Source organism: Vollenhovia emeryi, unplaced genomic scaffold, assembly GCF_000949405.1.
Source record: "Vollenhovia emeryi isolate VEMERY1.0 unplaced genomic scaffold, V.emery_V1.0 DF939130.1, whole genome shotgun sequence".
Lineage (NCBI taxonomy): Eukaryota > Metazoa > Arthropoda > Insecta > Hymenoptera > Formicidae > Vollenhovia > Vollenhovia emeryi.
Genome location: NW_011967236.1, coordinates 1,397,622 through 1,419,209, shown reverse-complemented (window position 1 = coordinate 1,419,209; position 21,588 = coordinate 1,397,622). Strand labels below are relative to the sequence as shown.

General features: G+C 46.6%; 1 protein-coding gene across 11 annotated transcripts in view; it reads left to right on the top strand.

Annotated features, from left to right (window-relative positions):
• Positions 1-21,588, top strand: part of LOC105568302 (homeobox protein 5-like) — a 277,344-nt gene that overhangs the window by 251,164 nt on the left and 4,592 nt on the right. For 5 of the 11 annotated variants that reach the window (XM_012023864.1, XM_012023875.1, XM_012023874.1 and 2 more), the window contains 10 exons: positions 6,884-6,956; positions 7,282-7,337; positions 8,971-9,129; positions 10,482-11,776; positions 11,853-12,013; positions 12,194-12,465; positions 14,089-14,329; positions 19,241-19,435; positions 20,323-20,385; positions 21,033-21,301. In XM_012023864.1, coding sequence (XP_011879254.1) covers positions 6,884-6,956; positions 7,282-7,337; positions 8,971-9,129; positions 10,482-11,776; positions 11,853-12,013; positions 12,194-12,465; positions 14,089-14,329; positions 19,241-19,435; positions 20,323-20,385; positions 21,033-21,301 — 2,784 coding nt within the window. The remainder of the gene's footprint in view (positions 1-6,883; positions 6,957-7,281; positions 7,338-8,970; positions 9,130-10,481; positions 11,777-11,852; positions 12,014-12,193; positions 12,466-14,088; positions 14,330-19,240; positions 19,436-20,322; positions 20,386-21,032; positions 21,302-21,588) is intronic. The other 6 variants (XM_012023869.1, XM_012023868.1, XM_012023866.1 and 3 more) reach the window with 6 other exon arrangements.

The following is a 21,588-nucleotide window of genomic DNA, read 5'->3' as shown; positions in this document are numbered from 1 at the left end:
AATACAAACGATGCAGCTACATTTAAGATTATGATATACCGCACTTTAAAACATTTTCAAAAGATCAATGGGCTTGATATAAATGCGCGCATAAAAATTGGAACTCTTTAAATTATAGATGGAGATAGTAATCGTAAGTCGCGGTAGGGTTACCGCTCGTGTGTTATACGTTACGAGAGGGGACAAAAGGCATTTTCGACTCTCTTGGTTTCGCTGTACCTCTCCCTCTCTTTCTCTCTGTCGTGCTCTCTCGCTTTCTCTGTCTTGCTCTCTATAAAGTTAGGGGAGTTAGGGCAGCACAGAAAATCAATAATTACGAAGCGAGGGGCGATGACTCAAATGCTGAAATCAAGGTCTCTTCGGGCAAAATTATTCTCTCCGTGTCCTGTGATACAACCACATTTCATGCTTCTTCTCTCAACACCTCTCTTTTACTCGCTTTTTTATTAAACCCAAAACGTTTCGGATTTGTGGAACAATATTCTAACTAAGCAGTACTAGAAAATACTTTGCAAAATATCAGCGCTCTAATCGCACTTAACTGCATTTCGATCGTCAGTAAACGGTCAATGAAATCGATTTGATCCGGTGATTAGACGCGATAAGTGTATCACACAAGAGAAAGAGAGAGAGAGAGAGGTAAACCGATCTGAAACGACTTAAAGAGTCAAACCTCGAGGGTTACACTGCAGATTCGCCATGGTGTGACAGGTGGAGGTTCGAGTGCATTCCAGGGTCTTAGGGCAGCGAAGACACGACGTGTCTAGTCGGGGAAATTTGGGGTTGATACCACGTCATACGTATAAGCCGCAGCTGTCAGCGGCTGGAAACGTGACTAGCATCCCAGCCGCTTCCAAGCCACCTTATTACCACCCTGCGCCTGGCTGCCTGTCCTCATTATCCCCTTAACGTTTTCTCCGGCCGGTGGCTGCGAAGATGATCGCTTTCAAGAATTCAATCTCTCGCGTTTGACTCCGCGTCTCTCGCGCGACAAGCGCGCGAACAATTAATTCTATAAGTAGTCGCGATAATTTGTAAAAATAGAAAATGCAAGTAACGTTCAGAAAATCCCGACTGTTTATATAGACATTGGGTAACTAAAATAGTTTGCTCGCCGCGAAATCTCAGATAAAACTACACGCCATGATAAATGGGCTCGATTAAGCGCGCACTTATCAGCGTGACGGCGATACAGCCGGTATCGGAGTCAGTCAGGTTGGGGCTTTTAATCAAAAATCTATCTACCTTTCTCTTTTTTCCCCCCTTTCCTTTCACTGCGTTTCCCCGTTTCTCTCTTACTGCCGAGAGTTGCTCTTGATCTCTTCGATTTAGCGTGACGATCGCGTGCGCTGTTTTTTTTTATTTGCCGCACGCTCACATGCAGGCGCGTATAAGGGCGTGTTGACACGCCATAAAACCGCTATCGGGAAATCCGTCGGCCGCAAAAACCACCCTTTCCGCGTCGAGAAAGATCGGGCTCGCGCGCGCGCGCGCGCGCGCGACGGGGTCGAGTCGGCTAATAAAAAAATAAACTGCCCTGTAACTCAATTTTACGCTGCCTTTGCGACCGCACGCATAAAAAGGACCTTTACTCGCGCGCGAGGGCTCTACCCTCCCTTTAAGGGTGCCGCGCGCCTCCGTGTGTAAATATCTACTTTGTGATTGTTCCTCGTGCTGTTCTCTTTTTTTAGAACCTCCGATCTTTTCCTTATCCAGCGTGTCCGGCATGCGATTTAGCGCGGGGAAGTGTCGAAGGGCTATTATACGCATCGGGTGTCTCGTACAATCGTGCAGTTTCATATCGGTTCTACTAGAGATTCCTGTATAAAATCACTTGCAATCTCCCGCAATTGAATTTACATACTGCACCGCACTCGTCGCGCTACGCTCGTGTCGTGCGCTGTGAAATAAATATTTATTCTCGCCGTTAATCGAAATTTATTTCAAAACACGTTACGTTATTCTGTCAAGAATTCAATGCCACGTCACGATAATGCTGTAGTAGCGAGAGACAGCATCGTGCACTCGCGTGCATTAAAGATATCCGGTGCACCTGGATTCACAAGGACACCTCATGGCACGCGACTCACCGATCCTTTTTGCTCTTTGAGAATATGAACAAGTTGTACCATGCAATTAACTATGTAAACGAAGAGATACATTTTTTTTAAGTATTGGAAATTAATGCAGGCATATCAGATATTGCTGCGACTGTTCGCGCACGCTATAAAATAAATCTTAATTACGTAAATTATGTCCCTTCGCAGCTCTTTTTTTTTATATTTAGCGAAGTAACAGTTGATCGTCGATGAAGACGGGGCACTGAAAATGCGAAAAATGCAAGTAAATAACGCGCAAATAAATCCAATTTATAATTTAGAGTATGAAGTGTAGGCGCTATTATCAACGTGCGCTCCTCCGTTCCGGGATTAATTGGCTCGTGTGAATATTCATCCATTACACGTGAATACTCAATTGCGCTCATTAACGACTTTTGACGGCGAATTAATAATTAGCGACCGGCGGGCGCTCAATTCTCCCCGATTATCTTGACGACGGCGATGATTTTTCGCGGCGCCGAAACGGAAGTCTCGGCGCGTGTCGCCCAAGCTGGACGAATAAAACAATCCCGGTGTTTATATACACGTCTACCCCTTCCGCGCACCCTCACGTGAAATGGCTACAAAATAACACAATTACAACACGACCACGGGCTCACCCTCGGTGACCGGCGCTCGTCCTCGTTCTCACCCCTTGTAATCCCGCTCTTTTCTCTCTTCCCTCCGATTCTCGTTGCTCCATTACAGCACCGTTGCAGGGAAAAAAGAAACCAGAGGAGAGAGAGATTTGCGATAGAGGGAAGAAGAGGATAAGATCTAAGGGGAGACAAGGAGAGAGAAAGAGAGAGAGTGCAGATGGTGAGAAAGCATGAGAGAAGATAGGAGAAAGGTAGGAACGAGGGCAGGTCTGACCGACTCGTTACAAGTCTATTCAGACATCCGGAAAGAACAGCGCGTGCCGGTATTCATTTTGTTGACCGGAACCATTATCTGCCCCTTCGCTCGTTTTTTTTCTCTCTCTCTCGTTCTCTTTCTCACTTTTTCCTTTCAACCCCGAGTTTAGCCACCGACGTGGCCGCTTTAAAACCTTATGGCTAATTTATTAATCCTACCAGGGCAACCGCTCGCCCTCAGTTATCCGGTAAACCTTTTTTTACCCGGCACTAATTAAAAACCAGGAAGCTTCAGCGATCCTTCCTCGAAATAAAAATAACATCGATTTCCTCTGCAGCGAATTTAATAAGATTCGCGACGCGTTAGCTCGACTCCCCTCTCTGGTGCCTTCGTGTGCTTCACAATTGGGCCCAGTTTTTACTCGAAAGACAATCGGGCGCTCTTTGACTTTAATCTCTGGCAAACTCTGATTTCGAAACAAAATTAATCCGCGGAGTTTCTTCTCGAGGAATTACGCAGGGTTTCGGAACAATCCCGACGGCGTGTGCCGTCGTTCAACTTCGGAACTCTGGGAGCGTCGTGGTCCGCAAATAAAGCATGCCGCTAATGACGTCACGTATCGTAATCCAATTTATGGGGAGGTGGGTGGATGTGCCGCACGCCTTAAGAAAAAGGCGAACACCTAAGTAGGGATCGACTTTGCTCTCTCTCTATCCGTCCTTACCGTCGGCTCTCGCTCGGCTGAAACGCGAAATGACGACCTGATGAAGTTTCTCGGCGTCACGGCACTCGATTGGCGAGCCCCGAGACGTGGTTGGCTAAGGGATCAGGCCCGGCCGTAGGATTAGTACACGACAAAGTTTATAAAAGTGCGCTCACTTGAGGAGAACCCCCGTCAACTAACCTAAAGCTGGCCTCCCCTTAAGACTCCTCCGAAGTCCTGCCCAAACCCTCTAACACGCGTGACAAGCCTACCTATATTCCGTCGCGGTCATTGCGATGACGTCCGGCACACAAATCATCTCGTATCAAATGAAATCGCTGCTTTACGAATCGGTAGAAAATTTCGAGCTATAATCTAGACGTCTATATAATCATTTCGTGAATCGTTGTCGAAAGAATAATTATTTCTTTTTGCTACATATTGCATTGTGTCATTATTGTCACTAGCCTTTGTGGTTTGACGTAGCATATTAAAAAAAAAAAAGAAAAATACTTGGTATGAAATGTCTTGTGAAAGCTTGGTAAAACTGATGCGCGTCTAATGAGTGTGAGCAAATTGTTATTAAATGGATGTCTCGTACGAAAGCTCGAAGTTATAGCATGTGAATGGAACGTAGTGGTGCCTAATATAGCTCTCAGCCGATCGCGCTGTCTAAGGATTGGGTAGGAACCTTTCGTTACATTTATCGTTCACGATTGAAATAAAGAGAACCTTGCCGAAGGGTCTCGTATTAACCGATTGGTACTTCTCGGCTACCTGCAGTGCACTAGAAACCCGTAATTGTCTGGTCACGCGAGGTCGCCCCGGGAATACGAACGCGATCATACGTGACGTGCGCTATACCCACCATTAAGTTAGAACTAGCGCACGACAGATGGTACAATTGGCCGTTTGAGGCATGCCCGTCTGGCACCGGCCATATTTTCGTGTCGCAAAAAAAGAACTGAAAGGACTTGAAAAAGTTTCGAAAAAATTTAGAAATTACCGACGAATTATCAGCTAATGCAGATCTCTAATAGTACGGGTTGTATATCTTTAAATAAGTCCCGACGAAAGGCATCGTGCCTCGCGTGTCTGCGACAACTCACTCGCAAATGGAGATATTCGCAATTCGTGAGCGAAAATCTGCCAACTGTTATCGCGAATGAAGCTCCTCTCACTCGGTCGAATAATATTGACGAGCAGCGAATGATACGGAAAATAATGCATAGATAGGAGGTACGCGAAATATCACGTGGCGAAACTTTTCCCCGATCGCCGCAAGTTTCGTTCTGTCGCGCGGGAATGAGGTATCTATCTGTTCTTTGTTTCGCGGACAGTTGTAGGCCGGCCACATACCCCGTGCTAATCCCTCAGGCTTAGTCACGGGACAGAGAAATCCCAGAGGCTATTCACAAATGCGTAACTCGTGCGACGAGATCCAGGCTGACCACACGCGAGGCCATTTCCACCCTTCTGGACCGTCCTTTCAACTTTCACTTGGGGCCTCTCGCCACAGGATTGGGGAAACTCATCCTGAAAAATGCTACTAAATAGCATACACGCCCGACGAAGCCGTATAACAATTTTTTTTCGAATCTCTTTCCGAAATATACTTCTAAAGACAGTTATAGACAGAGAGATTAAGAGCCACAGTGTATCCGCCACAAATCGTTATTGCGAGATATAAAAAATCTTATAACCATTTTTCTATTTGTTTTACAATCGATAATCGTAAAAAATTAAAACGTCATTGATACCAAAAATGCAAAAGTGTTAAAAATTTGTTAGCCCGTTAATTGTGAGTTTCTGCATATTATATTAAATTTTGGCGAGACGGCTCTTTTACATATGTAAATTGTTTATTTTAGGAATTATTATACTTTCCGAAATGATGAAAATAATTTATCGTTAATATTATTCCCGCCTAATATTATTCCTTTGCAAATAATTGTTCGATTTATTTTAAAATAAGTTTGAACGAGAAACGAAATTCTTACAAATAAGATTTTTGATATAAAATAGACATGTGTCTCTCGCCGTATGTTGCTCGCAGAGTCTTTCGCCTTGTTGCTGTTCAACGTTCTCTGTGAAGGATAACGTGATATATTGGCAAACGGGGAGTAAGCTATATTCTGGTTCGATGTGCAGAATGAAACTACGCGACGATGTCGGACACGTCGGCTGTCAGCCATTCAATAGTTAATTTCCATTCAACTACTCACGTCGCTGGCAGTGCCGCGTGCGAGCACACCGTATTATTTTTCATGTACTCTCCAATGCTCGCATATTTTTTAATGTTACAATGTTAATTGTAAATTAACTTAATTTGCAAAATAATACGTTCCTTTATAATTGTTACAATACTTGTTGCTCACGAAAGGCCGTTACATAAAATACGGCGCTGGCGTAAAACTCGCTATCGAAAGCAAAGTTGAAACTCCCCAAAGTCATAGTAATGTTTCCGTTTAAAGTGTCGGATTCATACGAGCATTCGGGCGGCGGACGGGTGGATTGCGTATATTTTCGCGTCAATTGGCCGCAAGTGCAAGATTATGAAACCAAATGCAATAACAACGCATTAATGCGTATTAAGCCGACGCCGTATTCCGGTCGACACGTTCCTGCCGCTGAACAACACTCGCCGACAGTGTAAATATTCCATTTATTCAGAATTACAGTCCGCTTGTGTCGGGATCATCAATTTCGATGCAGAAATGACACGCTGGAGAGACAGTGTAATGCCGCGCGCTCCGTATCGTCGTATTGCGTAATTAATATCAGAACGCAATGACCTGAGAGACATGTTTCCTATCGTGGTTTCAGCTTCTTGGCATTGCGAATCCTCATCGCTAGGATTCATCGTAAAAATCCCCATTCGCGCTAATTAACGACTGCATGTGGCGCTCGAATAAAATTTGATTCGTCATTTTCTTGTCCGAATCCATGGAATATGCTGTTAGAAATCTTACGACTACAAAGTGACGATAAGATAATAAATTCTGCGGCTTGAATTTCTCGTAAGCAGACCAAGTGACGCATCTCGCAGACTTATGTGTTAAAAATTTAATTAAGCCCCGATCGGTGTGAACCTCACGTAAAGCTATCGTGTGAGCTTGACAGCTAAGCTCGATGAAAAACTAGTGTACGTCCTATCTCATGAATATCTGAAACGGCACTTAATAGACTAACATCTGGCTCTGCGTGGCGGTTTGATTTGTTACAGAGGGCAACAAGTGCCCGACCCCAGGCTGCACGGGGCAGGGTCACGTGACCGGACTCTACTCTCACCACCGCAGGTAAGCAATTATCGATAATTAACCTGCGCTCCGCACTCCGCACTCAGCCACGGCCGATTACACACCTACGCGGTTTTACGTGGAGAATCGAGCGGGGCGTTATACAGAAACAGACATCAATAAGCCAATTCGCGATCTGCATATCTGAATCCTGCGTACTGCTGAAACAATAATGTGTGCGCGTCGAGCATTGAAAGGAGAGAAACGAAATGAAAAAAATTAAAGGAATTTGTCCGATTTGAAACGCGTGCCGCGCATACAATTTTTGAGAGAGGCCAACCGATTATCTAAAATCTTACAGATCCTGTCAAACGTTATTAAACAGTTTTTGTGCTTACAGTCTTTCTGGATGTCCACAGAAGGATAAGTTAACTCCAGAGAGTAAGTACTCTTTTGTTAAACTAATTACTTCTTATTGTAGCTATATAGTGCATCTTCTTTTTGCGAGAGTGTCTTTTTCTCTTAACGAGGCGAGGAAGTGAGAGTGAATCATTGTCGCGGATCATCTAGAGGAAATTTGGCACCCTTTAGGCAACCTTATCACTGCAAATAAATAACATCGTCTCTAATTTGTTCGAAAATTTTCATACATAATGATATTGTAATAAATATCCACATCTTCCGAATATCGTATTTTTCAAATAATGTTTGCTTTTGGGGGGGGGGGGCAATCGGTTCGGCCTCTAATTTGGTTCGCTTTTTCTCCGGAACCATTTTCGATCGGTCTCATCATCCACAAAAGGCCATTGTTCACCGCGGCTTCCTCGCCTCATTAAACGCAACAAAAAATGTATCTTCAATACACGAAGTCAAATTAGAAAGAGAAAATGGATATTTTTCAACGATGAGCGCGGTGCACGCGTCGCGTATATGCGTGTGTGCGTGTGCGTGTGCGTGTTATATCTGTCTGTTGTATTCTTTGCGCTTTTCGTTTGCGGGGTAGAGAGCTTTATTTATTGCGTTCCTTTCCGTTCTTTGATTTACCTGTTCTGTTCGTAGTTCATTATACTATAGTAGAGAATTATATCACCACACTCTCGAACTTGGTTGATACTGGTCGTGCCTATGAACCCTCTGGAGAACTCGAGACACGGGCGGCGCGACGGGCCCGGTGTATGCGCACACGTCGGACACCTCACGCACGGTGGGACACTTGTGCGATTGAGTATAATTACGCAAGGAAGAATTATACGGACGATCCAGGCTCCCGTCGATGCACGAGTTTCCGCAACGACAGTGAGATTCCGCTCCTCCCTGCCCCTCTTTTTCCCTTAATGAACAAATCGAGTCATGCTGCGCACGCGGGACGCTGATTGCATGCGGCAGCGCAAATGTGCGTACAATCTTGCAATTTTTATTTCTACTTACGACAAGCTCGCCTCCCCCCCCGAGCTCTTCCCCGAGAACGCAGGATCTTCCAAGGTATCTCAGGCTCGGGCGTTCGCTTTCGCTCGCTCTCGCGTACGAACGGGCAAACGTCGTTCCCATCGACGTAGCACACTATCTCACACAGATTGCAAGTTGTTGTGTTATAATTTTCTATCGAATTTAATTGATTGTCGTTACTTGTGTTTCTCTCTCTACCCGCTCGGTATACTTGATTGTACTTGTTACACATTAATTTGCGTTCCACACGTGATGTGTACTCCGTCTTTTGTTCATTCTCCGTCCGTCTTTCGTTCCCTCTCTCTTACAAATGTGTACGGAACGTGCAGACTCCTTCTTCTTTCTACTATTCGGGCCCGTTTCGCGAGTCGAGGAACAATACACTTGTCGTCGCATCCAGGTCCGATTTCGCCTCTCCCCCTTTCTCGTTCCTCCCCCGGGGACGCGCGGTGTCCAACGCGGATAATTATACTCAATGCATAAAGACAACTCGCCTTAACGACACTTTACCACACCTGCCGCGTGCGTGTGCGCCGCGTCTCTCTAATTCTGTGTGTAACGCGCCTGTGTACGAACGTGCCAAGAACGTGCGTCTGTAACCACGCCACGTGTCTCTGGGTTCTCGCAGTTCTGGCGATGCATGAGACCATATTGAAATGCCCGACGCCTGGTTGCAACGGCCGCGGTCATGTCAGCTCCAATCGGAACACACACAGGAGCCTGTCCGGATGTCCCATCGCCGCGGCTAATAAGCAGGCCGCACGCGAGGCACGACAAAAGGCTCAAGGTAAGGCGGTACGCAGGACCCGTCGTGTCTGTCCGCGGTATACACCGGACCCGAAAATCCTGTCGCTGTTCGCTTACGTTAACGCTTCAATGCTGGGAATAAGATAAGAGGCTTGTAAATCTCCTGTGTAAAATATGTATCCCGCGCTCCTCGCGCGTGCCTTGATTGCTCCCGCTGCGGTGAAAATTGCGAGAGTAAACTCGCGCTGCGAAGCTTCCGCACGGATTACCGCGGCACGTTTGCGTTTACTGGCGAAGAAAGTAGACAATTGTTATATACACGCAGTCGATTGTAAAATGTCGCTCATAGTTTTCGAGTTATTTTATATTTTAACTAATAAGAACGTCAGTGTTTTCTTGGCGATACCTGGCGTTTTTAATAATACAGAAAATTTATTGCGAAAAATATTACCTCAGCCAGGGTTTGAAACTGGACCTTCCTACACTTTTCTGTATTATTAAAAATGCCAGGTGTCGTCAAGAAAACGCTGACGTTGTTATTTTATATTTGTTGCCATTCCCTCGGATTAGATTCGTATTTTCCTTTTTACGTAGATTTAAACTCAAATAACTCTGACGTAGTATCGGTGAGCCAGTTAAAGATATAACGATTTGAATTAAGGTGAGATGACCAAATTCGGAGCAGATACCAAATGCGGATCAAAAATTTGACGAGTCGCCAATAAACGACATGTTAAAGTAATTCACTTCAATTTTACTCTTTCATATATTCGTAACTATATGCTACATTGTCGATATCATAAAAGGCATCGACGTGTTTTCCTGTCGCTTATTAGCGACTCATCAGATTGTTGATCCGCATTTGGTCGCCTCACCCTATCCCTCGCTATTTCATATTATATTTTGTATAGTCTCTATGTGATATACACCCAGTGAGAAATGATTCGTCGCTCGATGTCGAAACGGTGTCGAATCGATGTCAATTTGACAGTGTCGATGTCGATCCGACGAGTCAGTTCTCGCTGGGACATAAACTCGATTATCAAGATATTTTTACAAATATTGTACGTATAGATACGAATACTATATGTAGATATGGTATTCGAAGATTATAATTATGATATATATATATATATATATATAAATTATGCGCTACATCATGCAGAAAATTCATTAGGTTGTTATTTTCTTAAACTGGGCTATTGTAAATGCCTAGCAACTGACGACCGCATACTAAAATGGTACTAGTTACTTACAATGCCTGTTAGCGGCAAAGAATAATGAAAAGCATCTCTCGTTACAATAGTATTTTTAACGTCACGAAATTTTTCATCTCACGCAACTTGTATCTCTGTGCGAAATTTACTAAACACACGCAATCTCCCGCGATAGTGCCAGGAATACCACCAGAGTACATCAGCACGAATCTGTTACCCCCATCAATGGACACGAAGAGCTATTCGCAGTACGGCTCGGCAACGCAAGACACGAAACCCGTACTGAGCAGCCTGACTTACGACTATTATTCGTCGACGACGAAGAACGCCGGGATTAACGTGAAGCCCCCGAAAACGCCGGAGGACAACAGCACATCGCGTCCAGCGAAGGTGCCCAAGACGGAGAACATGACTCTCAGCAGCAGTTGCTGCACATTATCCATGAGGAATCAGAACACGGGCGACTTGTTGGTCCCCAAGACGGAGGATGCCGCGTCCTGCAGAGTGAACTCGCCCCCGCCACCGCCGCCGCCCGCGGTACGGCAAACGTACGATTCTTACATGAGCCAGGATTCCAACTCCTCATCCATGTCGTCCATGGACGCGATGGGCTCGAGGTCGTCCATAGGCGCGACGATCCACCACCCTGGCCAGCATCCGACGCATCATGTGCTACCGATGCAGCCGGTCGCCTATCCGATGCCGATGGTGGAAGACACCAGAATGAGCCATCAGATGTCCCAAAGGTCCCCTTACGAACCCACCGCTATGATGGCTGCGGCAGCGGCCGCGGCAGCCGCCGCTACCACTACGGAAGAGCTTTATCATCACAGATCGGCCGAACACGCGAGAGCGTATATGCATCCTGGCGCTAGTAATATCGCACGACCAGTGGTAACGTATTCCAATGACATAGCGGGTGGTAGAGGCTACGAGAATGCGGTAGTGAGCGCGGCCAATCATCGACCCTACGATCCTGGTACCACCGCGACGTACGAAAGATACGACACACAGTCTTGCGCGTCAATCCCGTCGCAGCAACAGCAGCAGCAGCAGCAGCAACAACAGCAGCAGCAGCAGCAGCAGCAACAGCAGCAGCAACAGCAGCAACAGCAGCTTCATTCGAGGGCAAATATGTATTATCTGGGACAAACCGGCATGACGCCAGAAGAGCAGGAACGAGTTTATCATCAAGAAGCTGCGGCGGCCGCGCAACAACATCAGATGGCGATGGCTGCCGCTACGGCAGCCGGAATGATAAAGACTGAAGATGGTAATTTGTGCAAAATTGCCTCCGCACGTGTTCAAGACTCATATGTAACTGAAGATCACATCTCCATGAATGTTGCAGTGAAATGCGTTACGGTCGCGCAAATGCAGCAAATGCAAAAGCCCGGTGGACCGCCTACCTCGCCCGGGGGATCAGTGATGGATTTGTCTACCTCCAGTGTTACGTCCACTAGCCCGCAGGTTAGTTGGAAATAATACGGTGTACACGGCGAAAGTATTACGAGATCCTCATGCGTGTCAATAACGCGATTTACAGGCACCACCCTACGGTTCGAACAGCCTCAGTCCACAATACGGAGGGGGGCAGACGGTGGGAAGTAGTCCTCAGGCCGCAGCGAGTCCCCACTTGACGGCTAGCCCTCAAGTTCCTAGTCCTCAAGGCCAGACTCTCGATCTTAGCGTCAATAGACTCCACAGGTAGATCAATCTGCTAATTTATCCGATAATGAGTATCAGACGTGGAAACCTCAACTTTACGGAAAGAAGTAGTTTTCCAGCTCGCCTAAGACTCGAAAGCTTACTTTAACGAGAAATCTAGAGTCGACGGCTTGCTTCTGATTATGAAATATTTGGAATACATATCTATTTCTACCGCAGCGGTGCACCCAGTCCGCAGTATTCTACCGGCCACGGGGAAGCCGTCGCAGTTCCGGTGGGTCCGGGCTTCCCAGCCCCACGACCGATCGAAGAGCAGACTGAGCCCGTTGATTTCTCAACGGCGAACGAGCCGGTCAATTTCAGCGGGGGTCCGGGAATCAGGCCTGTACCCGGGTTTCCGCCGCCTGGAGTGCACGTCACGGCGTACAGTCGCGAGAGCACACCCGACAGCGGGGGTTCCCACTACATGGACGCCTACCGAGACCCCACCGGTGAGTTATCATCGTTTATCGTATAACTTTGCGGATAATCTATGATCCGTATTCCGAAGATGCTTTACAACTTTCTCGTTGTGGCCGCATCGCTATATAAAGTTGTGCTATCTAAAGTTATAAAATTTAGCTTGTAAAACTCCGTAAAGGGAAACGGTAAAAAATACTTTCCGCTGAACTAATTAAACGCTCCGCGTCGTTTTACCGAAACAATTTTGCATGGACGCATCGCTCATTAGAATACTTGTTCACATAGTTTATATAGTCCAATCTGATTTCTAAACAATATCGTTTGCAATAACGTTAAATCGTGATTCGCCGCGAACATACGGCGACGGAGGATCGTCCGTACGATAATGTCGGATGAAGACGAGATAGAGCGAAAAACCAAACATGATGAAGGGCGCGACAGGGTGTCTTTAACACTATAAATTTTAACTGGCATATATATGCGCGGCAGGAGATACACGCGAAGCGTTAATGTGTCCTTACACAGGCGTCGTGTAACGTCAGGTGATAGCGGGGGCGACGGAGGCACATGGACGAGGGATTCGGAAGAGAACAAAGAGCCCGACGCCCCCGGGGGTCGGCAAGGGTGGCGAGGGATGTAGATGGGGATGGGGGACGATACGCGGTTACAACCGTCGAATAAAAATTCACCAGAACAGTACATGACTGCCATAATAGGCACCTATGGCCGAACTCTCATTTTCCTCGGTCTCTCTGTACCTTGGCATTCCAAACCCGCGGCCGATTCTCCCCCTTCTCATCCCTTCCTTCTCTCTCTCTTTCTCTGATCGTCCCCCTCGTTTTCTCCGTTTCCATCCCTCTTTCTCTCTCTCTTTCTCTCTCTCTCCCCGTCTCTCTCTCTTTCTCTTCGTCCTTCGGCCTGAATGTGCACCATGCGCACCCTTCCCGTCGAACCACCCCCCTGTGACGGTACACGGCCATTGTTAATTATCAATATTTCGCGTACACGTAGCGCCGGCAAAAGTCCGGCGCGGCCGATATTGTGCGGACTCTGACGCTGGGGAGTAGTTATTGAAATTGAAACATTCGAGCACACACAGCGCCGTGTTCCCCGGCCTCGACGCACACAGGGCACCGGCCGTGTTCGCGCGACGTCGCGCGCGCGCGCGCGCACAGTCGGCCTTCCGTCCGTCGGCTATTTGCATTGCGTGCTCTCTCGACAAAATGAATTCTTGCCAGTAAATAAACGTGTAGATTTTACAACAGTTAATCAAGCAGCGAGCTGCTCCTGTAGTGCGCCTGTGTTCGCGCTGTATTCGCGTCTCCCGTTCGAGCGCGATTACACGGCGCGTATGCGCGTATTTAGGCGGAGTGTCCTAGAAATCGTGCGCTTTCCCAGTGTCATAAAAGTCTAAATTGAAGACCATACTGACTCGTAGTGTCAATGAACTTATCGTGAGAGCTAATTAATTATCAATTACGGGACAAAATTGAGAAACGCGTTATTAAGATTCTTTCATTGAATGCAGTGGCGCATTTTGCGAGTAAGACGCATTTCCGTTTCGCATTGTGTGCACTTTAACTTTGACGGGGCTGTTGATGCGATGTATGCGACTGTCACTTTCTTTATTCATACAATCTCTCGTGTGTCAGGTTACGGGCCCATGAGTCCTCACCCAGGATACGGGATGACCGGCGTTCAACCCGAATATCCTGGGAACACGTACACCCCTTATCCAACTGCAGGTTACAATTGCGGTGGAACTTACCCGGGTGGCCCGGTGACTTCCGGTTATCAGATTCCAGCGGGTTACACCCCGGCGCCGTGCTACAGCATGCCACCCCCGCAGCACACGGTTGGACCCCTCGATAAACCATCCGGCAAGGACGACAGGTAGGATATATCTCTTTACCCCTTTCGAGTATCGCGATTATATGAGCAACAGTCCGACTCGTAGCAAACTTTTGTCTCTGTACTTCTGTAAATATATCGAGTCTATGCTCGTCGGTGAAATAGGATTTTTTAACTAAATGTTTTCGGGAAAGTAAAATTTTACTTGAAGACACCTCGATACCGCTCGATAGGCCTCGATTAAAAAGTTTTGCGTCGAATCTGCCTAAGATTGGCTGACATTCTCACCGCGTATTTGGCACCTCGTACATCTAACTAGGAATATGTTCTTCCACCGGGTCGATATATTATTTTAGCGAGACTTAAAACCAGACAGTCATTTGCGACGCTAGATACGCGATGAGAATCCAAATCGCTATTTAGCGTGAGGTAGCATTATTAGAGAATACGTCCACACGTCGTGCAAGCGAGCATCGCGAGTTCTCGCCTTGGTACTTACTTGCCTTGCGGAAAGGGTCGCACGAATCCTTCACGCGGTAGATTCGTGGCCGAAGCTTGAAAAGACGCGGAGACGGCGGCGTCGGCGACGGCGGCGGCGGCGGCAGCGACGGTGGCGGCGGCTAGCATCAGCGACGGAGGGCGAGAGGAAAAGGGGGCAAAACTCGCGCATACCCACCTCCATTTTGTTAATTAAAGTAATTACTCTTCGTACCGAAAGTGCCAACCTTATTCTAATTGACGTGAAGCTCGGCGGTATGGAGAAGGCGCGGTTGGGCGTATAAGAAGAGAATGAGGATGAGGCTCGAGTGGAAGGCGCGCGTGCGGGGGTGGGAAGGGGTTGAGAGGGTGCGGAGGGAGGGTGCGAGGTAGGATAAGGTTAAAATGGGGAGTTGGGGTATAATCAGTTGCCACCGCACTGGATTATGGGCCGAGACCCGGCGTCGTCCCACCCGCCGTGGGTTAGAAATCCGGAGCACACCTCCTCGGCTACCTCGAGGCGAAGCCGCGTTTCGTCCCTTTTGTAATTTTACCACGGTCCAGAATTCGACGCGTCGCGCTCCACGAATCTCACAAATGTCCCCCCATGATGGATAAAAGTCCAGCGAGAATTGCGAATCCTCGTTCTATCCCCATTCTATCGGAAGCTCCAGATGAATATCGGCGATATACGACACTTGCATTCTACGAAAATGTTATTGTATACAATATTGCAAGAAGATAAATATTACACCGGCAGACCTTGCCTAACGCAAAAGGTTTAAAATAATAAAATTTAAATATCGAAAAGAGAGAGAAATTAAATTATTGACTTTCAATGGTCGATTTCGTATATAAAAATTTTTTTCTTGAAGATTAAAAACGTTCATTATATCGAACTCTTTGTAATGTTTATTAAATATTAAATTCGTAATAGTAATAACGAGTGCATTTAGTAAAATATATCCTTTTTATTACGGGAACTTTGAAATAAAGATTATGTTCCGATTATTTTCTCACGATATTAATCTTTCGTCTTTCTTTTCCCCTTCTCGTTAATTTCATCTTTATTGAATAGCTACAACGTGGAACACGTACGACCAGCTGAAACCTCGGTAAAACCAATCTATATCCGAACTTGAACTTTATTAATAGCAGCAGGCGATATAACTACCTTGTGCCTTGCTACTCGCGTCCTAACTATATTATGTCTTCTCTTGGAAACGTTCTTATTGGTACGTCGTTAATTCGGATCAATTGCCTAAATCTACGAAAATATCAAATACATAAAATATCTGACAAATCGCGAGGAAAAGTCTGAATTTTTTCCCCGGGATAAAATTTTTCTTAAATCTCGCTTAAGTTTGAGAGTCCTTGAAAATCTGTTCAGCAAAAGTTACAAGCGGTTGAACCGGCCGAAATATCCATTTTATTATAATCGTTTGCTGTATTATTTTAAAATAATCAGTGAAAATAAAGCGACATTATAAATATATATAAATCACTTTGAAAAACATGTTGGCACACGAAGAAAGTTTTTAACAGGAATCACCGACACGATTCGTAATAACTTGATACGTTCAAGACAGAGTTAGCGGGCCGGGGGAAACTGCAAAAACGCGAAGGTGGATAGATAGTCCGATGGCGTACCGGACTTGAATTGCACTCAAGTCGGCATCCGTCGGCTCTCCGGTTGCCCGGCAATATCGCGGCCACTCAAGGGCCATCGAGGTTTCCGAGGCTTTCTCATTGCGAGACGACTTGCCCATCTACGAAGCTACGATGAGATCGGAAGCAAGAGCGAGACGCGCTCACCCTCTCTGATTCTCTGACCGGCGCATATGTTCCTTCGCTTCTCTGCCTCCTCCTTCGCCTCTCCTATCAGCCCCCTTTGCCCGCTTTTCGACGTTTTTTCATATCACGCTATCACGTCGCACATTGCTCTTCCACTCGCGCTTCAGAGAAAAGTTACGAAACGCAATATAACTTTGCGCGCCGCCCTATAAACTATATACACTCGTATTCGCATCTAGGAAGGCGACTTACGATTGTCGCTTATGTTGGGCGTAGAGTGTATTAAATTACGTTAGACAATCCGCTCGAGTGCCTTTTGCAAACAAAGCCACGTAATTCCGGTCGTTGCGCCTTAAAATTGTCAGCGTCGGTAGAAAAAGAAGTGAGTAACTTTTAGGCGGAAGTTACCGTTTTTCGGCCCCCGCGCTCGAATAGCGACAATCAGAGAGCTATTGATAATTCCATAATCAATTTAGCTAGGGACTCTCGATGGTTTGACGGTTAATATTATTCGGTGCAGTATGAGTGTGAGGAGGTACTCGTTGAATTTCGCACCTCGGCCCGCCCCTCGTGGTCGCGATGGCAAGGAGCTGATACAGTGTCCCACGTCGTCCTGTGATGGCATGGGTCATGTCTCAGGGAACTACGCTACCCACAGAAGGCAAGGCAGCATCGACATTTACACTAAGCCTTTAACGTGAACGCTCGATTATGTATATATCGATATGGCGATGCAGCACGCACGCAAGCACGCTACGTACATACATACATACACACACTTGAATTTGTGCTGGTCCTCTCTGGTCCCTCGATAAAGCCCTCAATATACACTTTTATCCGAGAGAAAACCGGTAGATGACAATGTACCCTGAACACACGTACATGCATACGACAAACGACATTGTGTAAATTGCCAATTACATTTACATGGATGGTTCTTGCATCGATGCATATTGGTGGTCCGTGGCCGTAGTTGCTTCTTAAGTGTGTTGCGATACAAAACATACGTTTAGAAACCCTCTTTTCTCCTAGTTGAGCGGTTGAGTTATTACACTTGGTCTCAATATTATGTTACCATATATATTTCATATATGGCATACATGTGAATATCCAGTGGTGGTATATAGCTACCTTGCATAAGTATATATATAATATACGTACATATATTGTATATATACGATATATAGTCTTTATTTTTCGTTAAATAATTTACTTCTCGCTCTTTCTCTCTCTCTCTCTCTCTCTCTCTCTCTCTTCCTCTTCTCTTCTCTCCTTTCTTCTTTTTTTCATATTCTATGTACCTATCTACGTTACATTATGCGATACCAAAAGTGTGTAGATGAGCCTCGTAATTGAATGAATTTTCTTTCTTTTTTTCCGTTTTCTCTTCGCTGTTTTTACCCGACCCCTACGAAAAGGGATGGCAAAATCAAAGCTCGGCATTGCGGAGAAATCGACATTGCACAAGATTTTTTACAACCGCTTTTTCGATCGCGAGACTCATTCGCTTTCATATACGTATACGTAGTGATTGATTTACTGACTACCCGTCCGTTGAAAGCCGCTTTCGCCAGAGCCTCGAGTGGGCAGCTTCGTAGCGAACTGTTGTCGATGACCATGTCATAGCAGAGCCGTAACGAGTCAAGGAAAAAAAACCCACGAGGCGGTCAAGATATCGCTCCTCGTGCGCAAAGTCAAATTGGCAATTGGCGAGTTTCATTGGGGTCAGGTGTGAGTGTGCTCCCCGCTCTCCCTTTCGATGTTCTTAGAGTAAGACCTGATCTGGGATCAGCGCAAGTGCGAAAGCGCGATTGATCTTACGAGCGACACCTCATAAGTGATCCAACTGGAACACGGCGTTGCCATTTGCATGCTACCAAACACGATCCGTTGTCCGCCCGCATCGATCACTAGTCCGCACGACATTTGAGGGTAATCCCTGGAGCGTGAGACTCGGGCTACGATCGTCGGCGCGCATCACGATCGTTGCTCGAGCGAGAAATGCGAGTCTTAGGTCTCCCTTCCTCTCAATGTCTTCGTTCGAACTGGACGCAAGGCAAGTCGTCCGAAACTAAATAATAAACTCGGCTAATCAAGCCAGTGCCGACACGCTGCACTGATCTCGATGAGCCAACGTCTCTCTCTTGTCCGCTCTTCGATCAATATCATATACATACATCTAGATCTTAGAACGATTAATAATTAACAGCAACACGTTAACTTCGGTAGCGCGTCCTGACGTTATGTCGCCCGTCCTGCGGCACGTAGACGATTTCGATCTCGTTTCAGCGAACGAGATGTTCGGATACTCGTCGAGATCTAATTTTCGAAACGCTGATCGTACTTCAAGTTGAATAGCCTTAGATGACTTAGATCACGTGAGTACTCACGACATCGTGGCAACGTCGCGTAAATTGCATGCGATGTGTTGCTGAAGCGATGGTTGGACGTTTCTGAGGTGTGCGTTCGTGTGACGGAAGCCATGAAGATTACCGGCGTTGCGCAATTTTGCCAAGACAACGCGACGGCGTCGTGGTAGCACAATGACAAGTCTTTTCGCTTTCCAAATTTCTTTTCAAGCTTCTCGTGACCACTTGTGTCTCCTCAGAACCACGCAGCGCGCGGTCTTCATGGCGTTTTCGCAACGCGTCGAAATAGAAGAGAGTCTCTTTCCTTTTGCAGCCTCTCCGGATGCCCACGTGCCGACCGCTCGCAAATCCAGGCGCACTCCCAGGAGCTCAAGTGCCCTACGCCAGGCTGCGACGGTTCTGGACACGTCACGGGAAATTATTCGTCCCACAGAAGTTTGTCCGGCTGTCCGCGGGCCAACAAGCCGAAGAGTAAACCTCGAGATGGTCAAGATTCTGAACCTCTGAGGTCAGTCGGCGCGAATGCCATTAATAAATATGCACTCCTCAGTCTGACTGCACTTTCCGTTGACGCGATTAACACGCCGGCGTTTTCCACTCCAACCAATCTTTCATTTGCCTCAAGACGTTAATCGTACGGGATGCCTTTGCTATTTGTGTTTCATTTTAACGGGTAATACTAATTGGACTATACTAACGAAGGAACTATGTTATCGATTAATTAAATTTCGCGGAAGATTATTTAGAAATCGCGCAAGACGCGCACAACCACGCGTTTAGGCGTAACATACGTAACTTTGCTACAATTGGAAATGTATGGCAAAATTTCAAAAAAAAACTCTCGTACAGTTCTTCGAAATGCCTACATGACTTTTGGGGTAAATTTTAAGAGAAAATTCCCACCGCGTGCGATATTTCTTGCTATTTAATTTGCACCCAACATTGAAAAGAAGCGAATACAAATTAATATGACACGAAGGGGGGGCAGGTCCAAAAAGAGTGAGGGGATGGGGGTGGGGGGTTATCGCGAGTTCGGTAGGATTTGGTTTCAACGGCGCGATTACATCTCGCAAGTTCCGCAATTTGAGGGTGCCGGCGGTAATCGCGATCTCAATTTGCGTTTTCGTCGCGTTCGCACGTTGCACGTAGCAGCCAGCGCAGGTATCTTCTCGACCGCATTGCACGTACCGCGAGGCTGCCGGATGAGACCCGAGAAAGGGGAAATCCCGTTCCCCTCCCCCGTGACCGCATCCCAGCTCCCTTTGCCCGAGCAACACCCCGCGCGAAAGCGAAGACGCTGACTAATAACTGGCGGTTTCCGCTCGTTTCACGCTCGCTCTGTGCGGATGGATTATGTGGTGTTGGTGACGGTGGTGTTGGCATTTTGGACTACAGATGTCCAATCCCGGGTTGCGACGGGTCCGGCCATGCCACTGGCAAATTCTTGTCGCACCGCAGGTAAGACTCGTAGGGATCTTCACGCGAGGTGGACATACGCTGTTTTCTTTTCCTTTTTATGTACAATTGTCCTACGTTAAGTTGCGACGATTAAGCAATTTCGTAACATTAGCTTCTGTACAGATCTCAAGACTAAAGCCAACGGCACACAATACTATTTTTCCTACCGGATTGCTTGCGAGAGCCAATCAGGATTCAGCCTTAAGTCGTCTGATCTGATACTCTGCATCCTTATTTGCTCTCGCAAGCAATCCAGTAGGAAAAATAGTATCGTGTGCCGTAGGCTTAACTGTTGAAGTTCTCAATGCTTGATTAAAAATACCTATCGATATTGTTCTCGGCGAGTTCTACAGTTTAATGTTAAATTCAAGTGTGAAGCATGGTGGTAAACCGCGTTACCATCTCAACTTCTTTACTTTTTGGCCATTTAATTTCTAGTTAACGCATTTAGATCGGATTTTTTGCATTTCTTTTGATATCTCGGTAATAAAAGAACAAAGGGTTAAGTACAAAATGCTACTTTAACCTGCCGTTATACCGTTCGTTTGTTAAACGAGGATTGACCTATGATGATACGCGGCCGATCTTAACGACGTTTGCCCGTTCGTTCGTAATCTTCGTGTACATACCTTGTTTCCTTATTACAGTGCATCTGGGTGCCCGATCGCGAACAGGAATAAGATGCGGGTGTTGGAGTCCGGCGGTACCGTGGAGCAGCACAAGGCGGCCGTGGCTGCCGCGACGGCTATGAAGTTCGAGGGTGTCAATTGCCCTACGCCCGGATGCGATGGACTCGGTCACATAAACGGCTCCTTTCACAGCCACAGATCCCTGTCGGGCTGCCCGATAGCCAGCCACGCCGTGAAGAAACCGAAACCGGAGGACAATATGAGCATGTACGGCAGAGGAATCACCGGTGAGGATCGAGTTGCCACTGATGTCGCCCCCGGCTGTCAATACTTAACGATCGAAGAATAATATTGTCAGAGTTACGCTGTGCGTGAGACCAATCGTTGCGAAGAAGAATAACGATCGAGAATTTTGTCTAAAGAGCATTCGCAACAAATTCTGCTCGCGCGCAGCTGCCAAAATTCAGACCGCGAGATGCGTTTTTCCTATCAAACGCACAGCAGAGAGAGATATATATATAAACAGAGAGAGAGAGAGAGAGAGAGAGAGAGAGAGAGAGAGAAAGAGGAAATG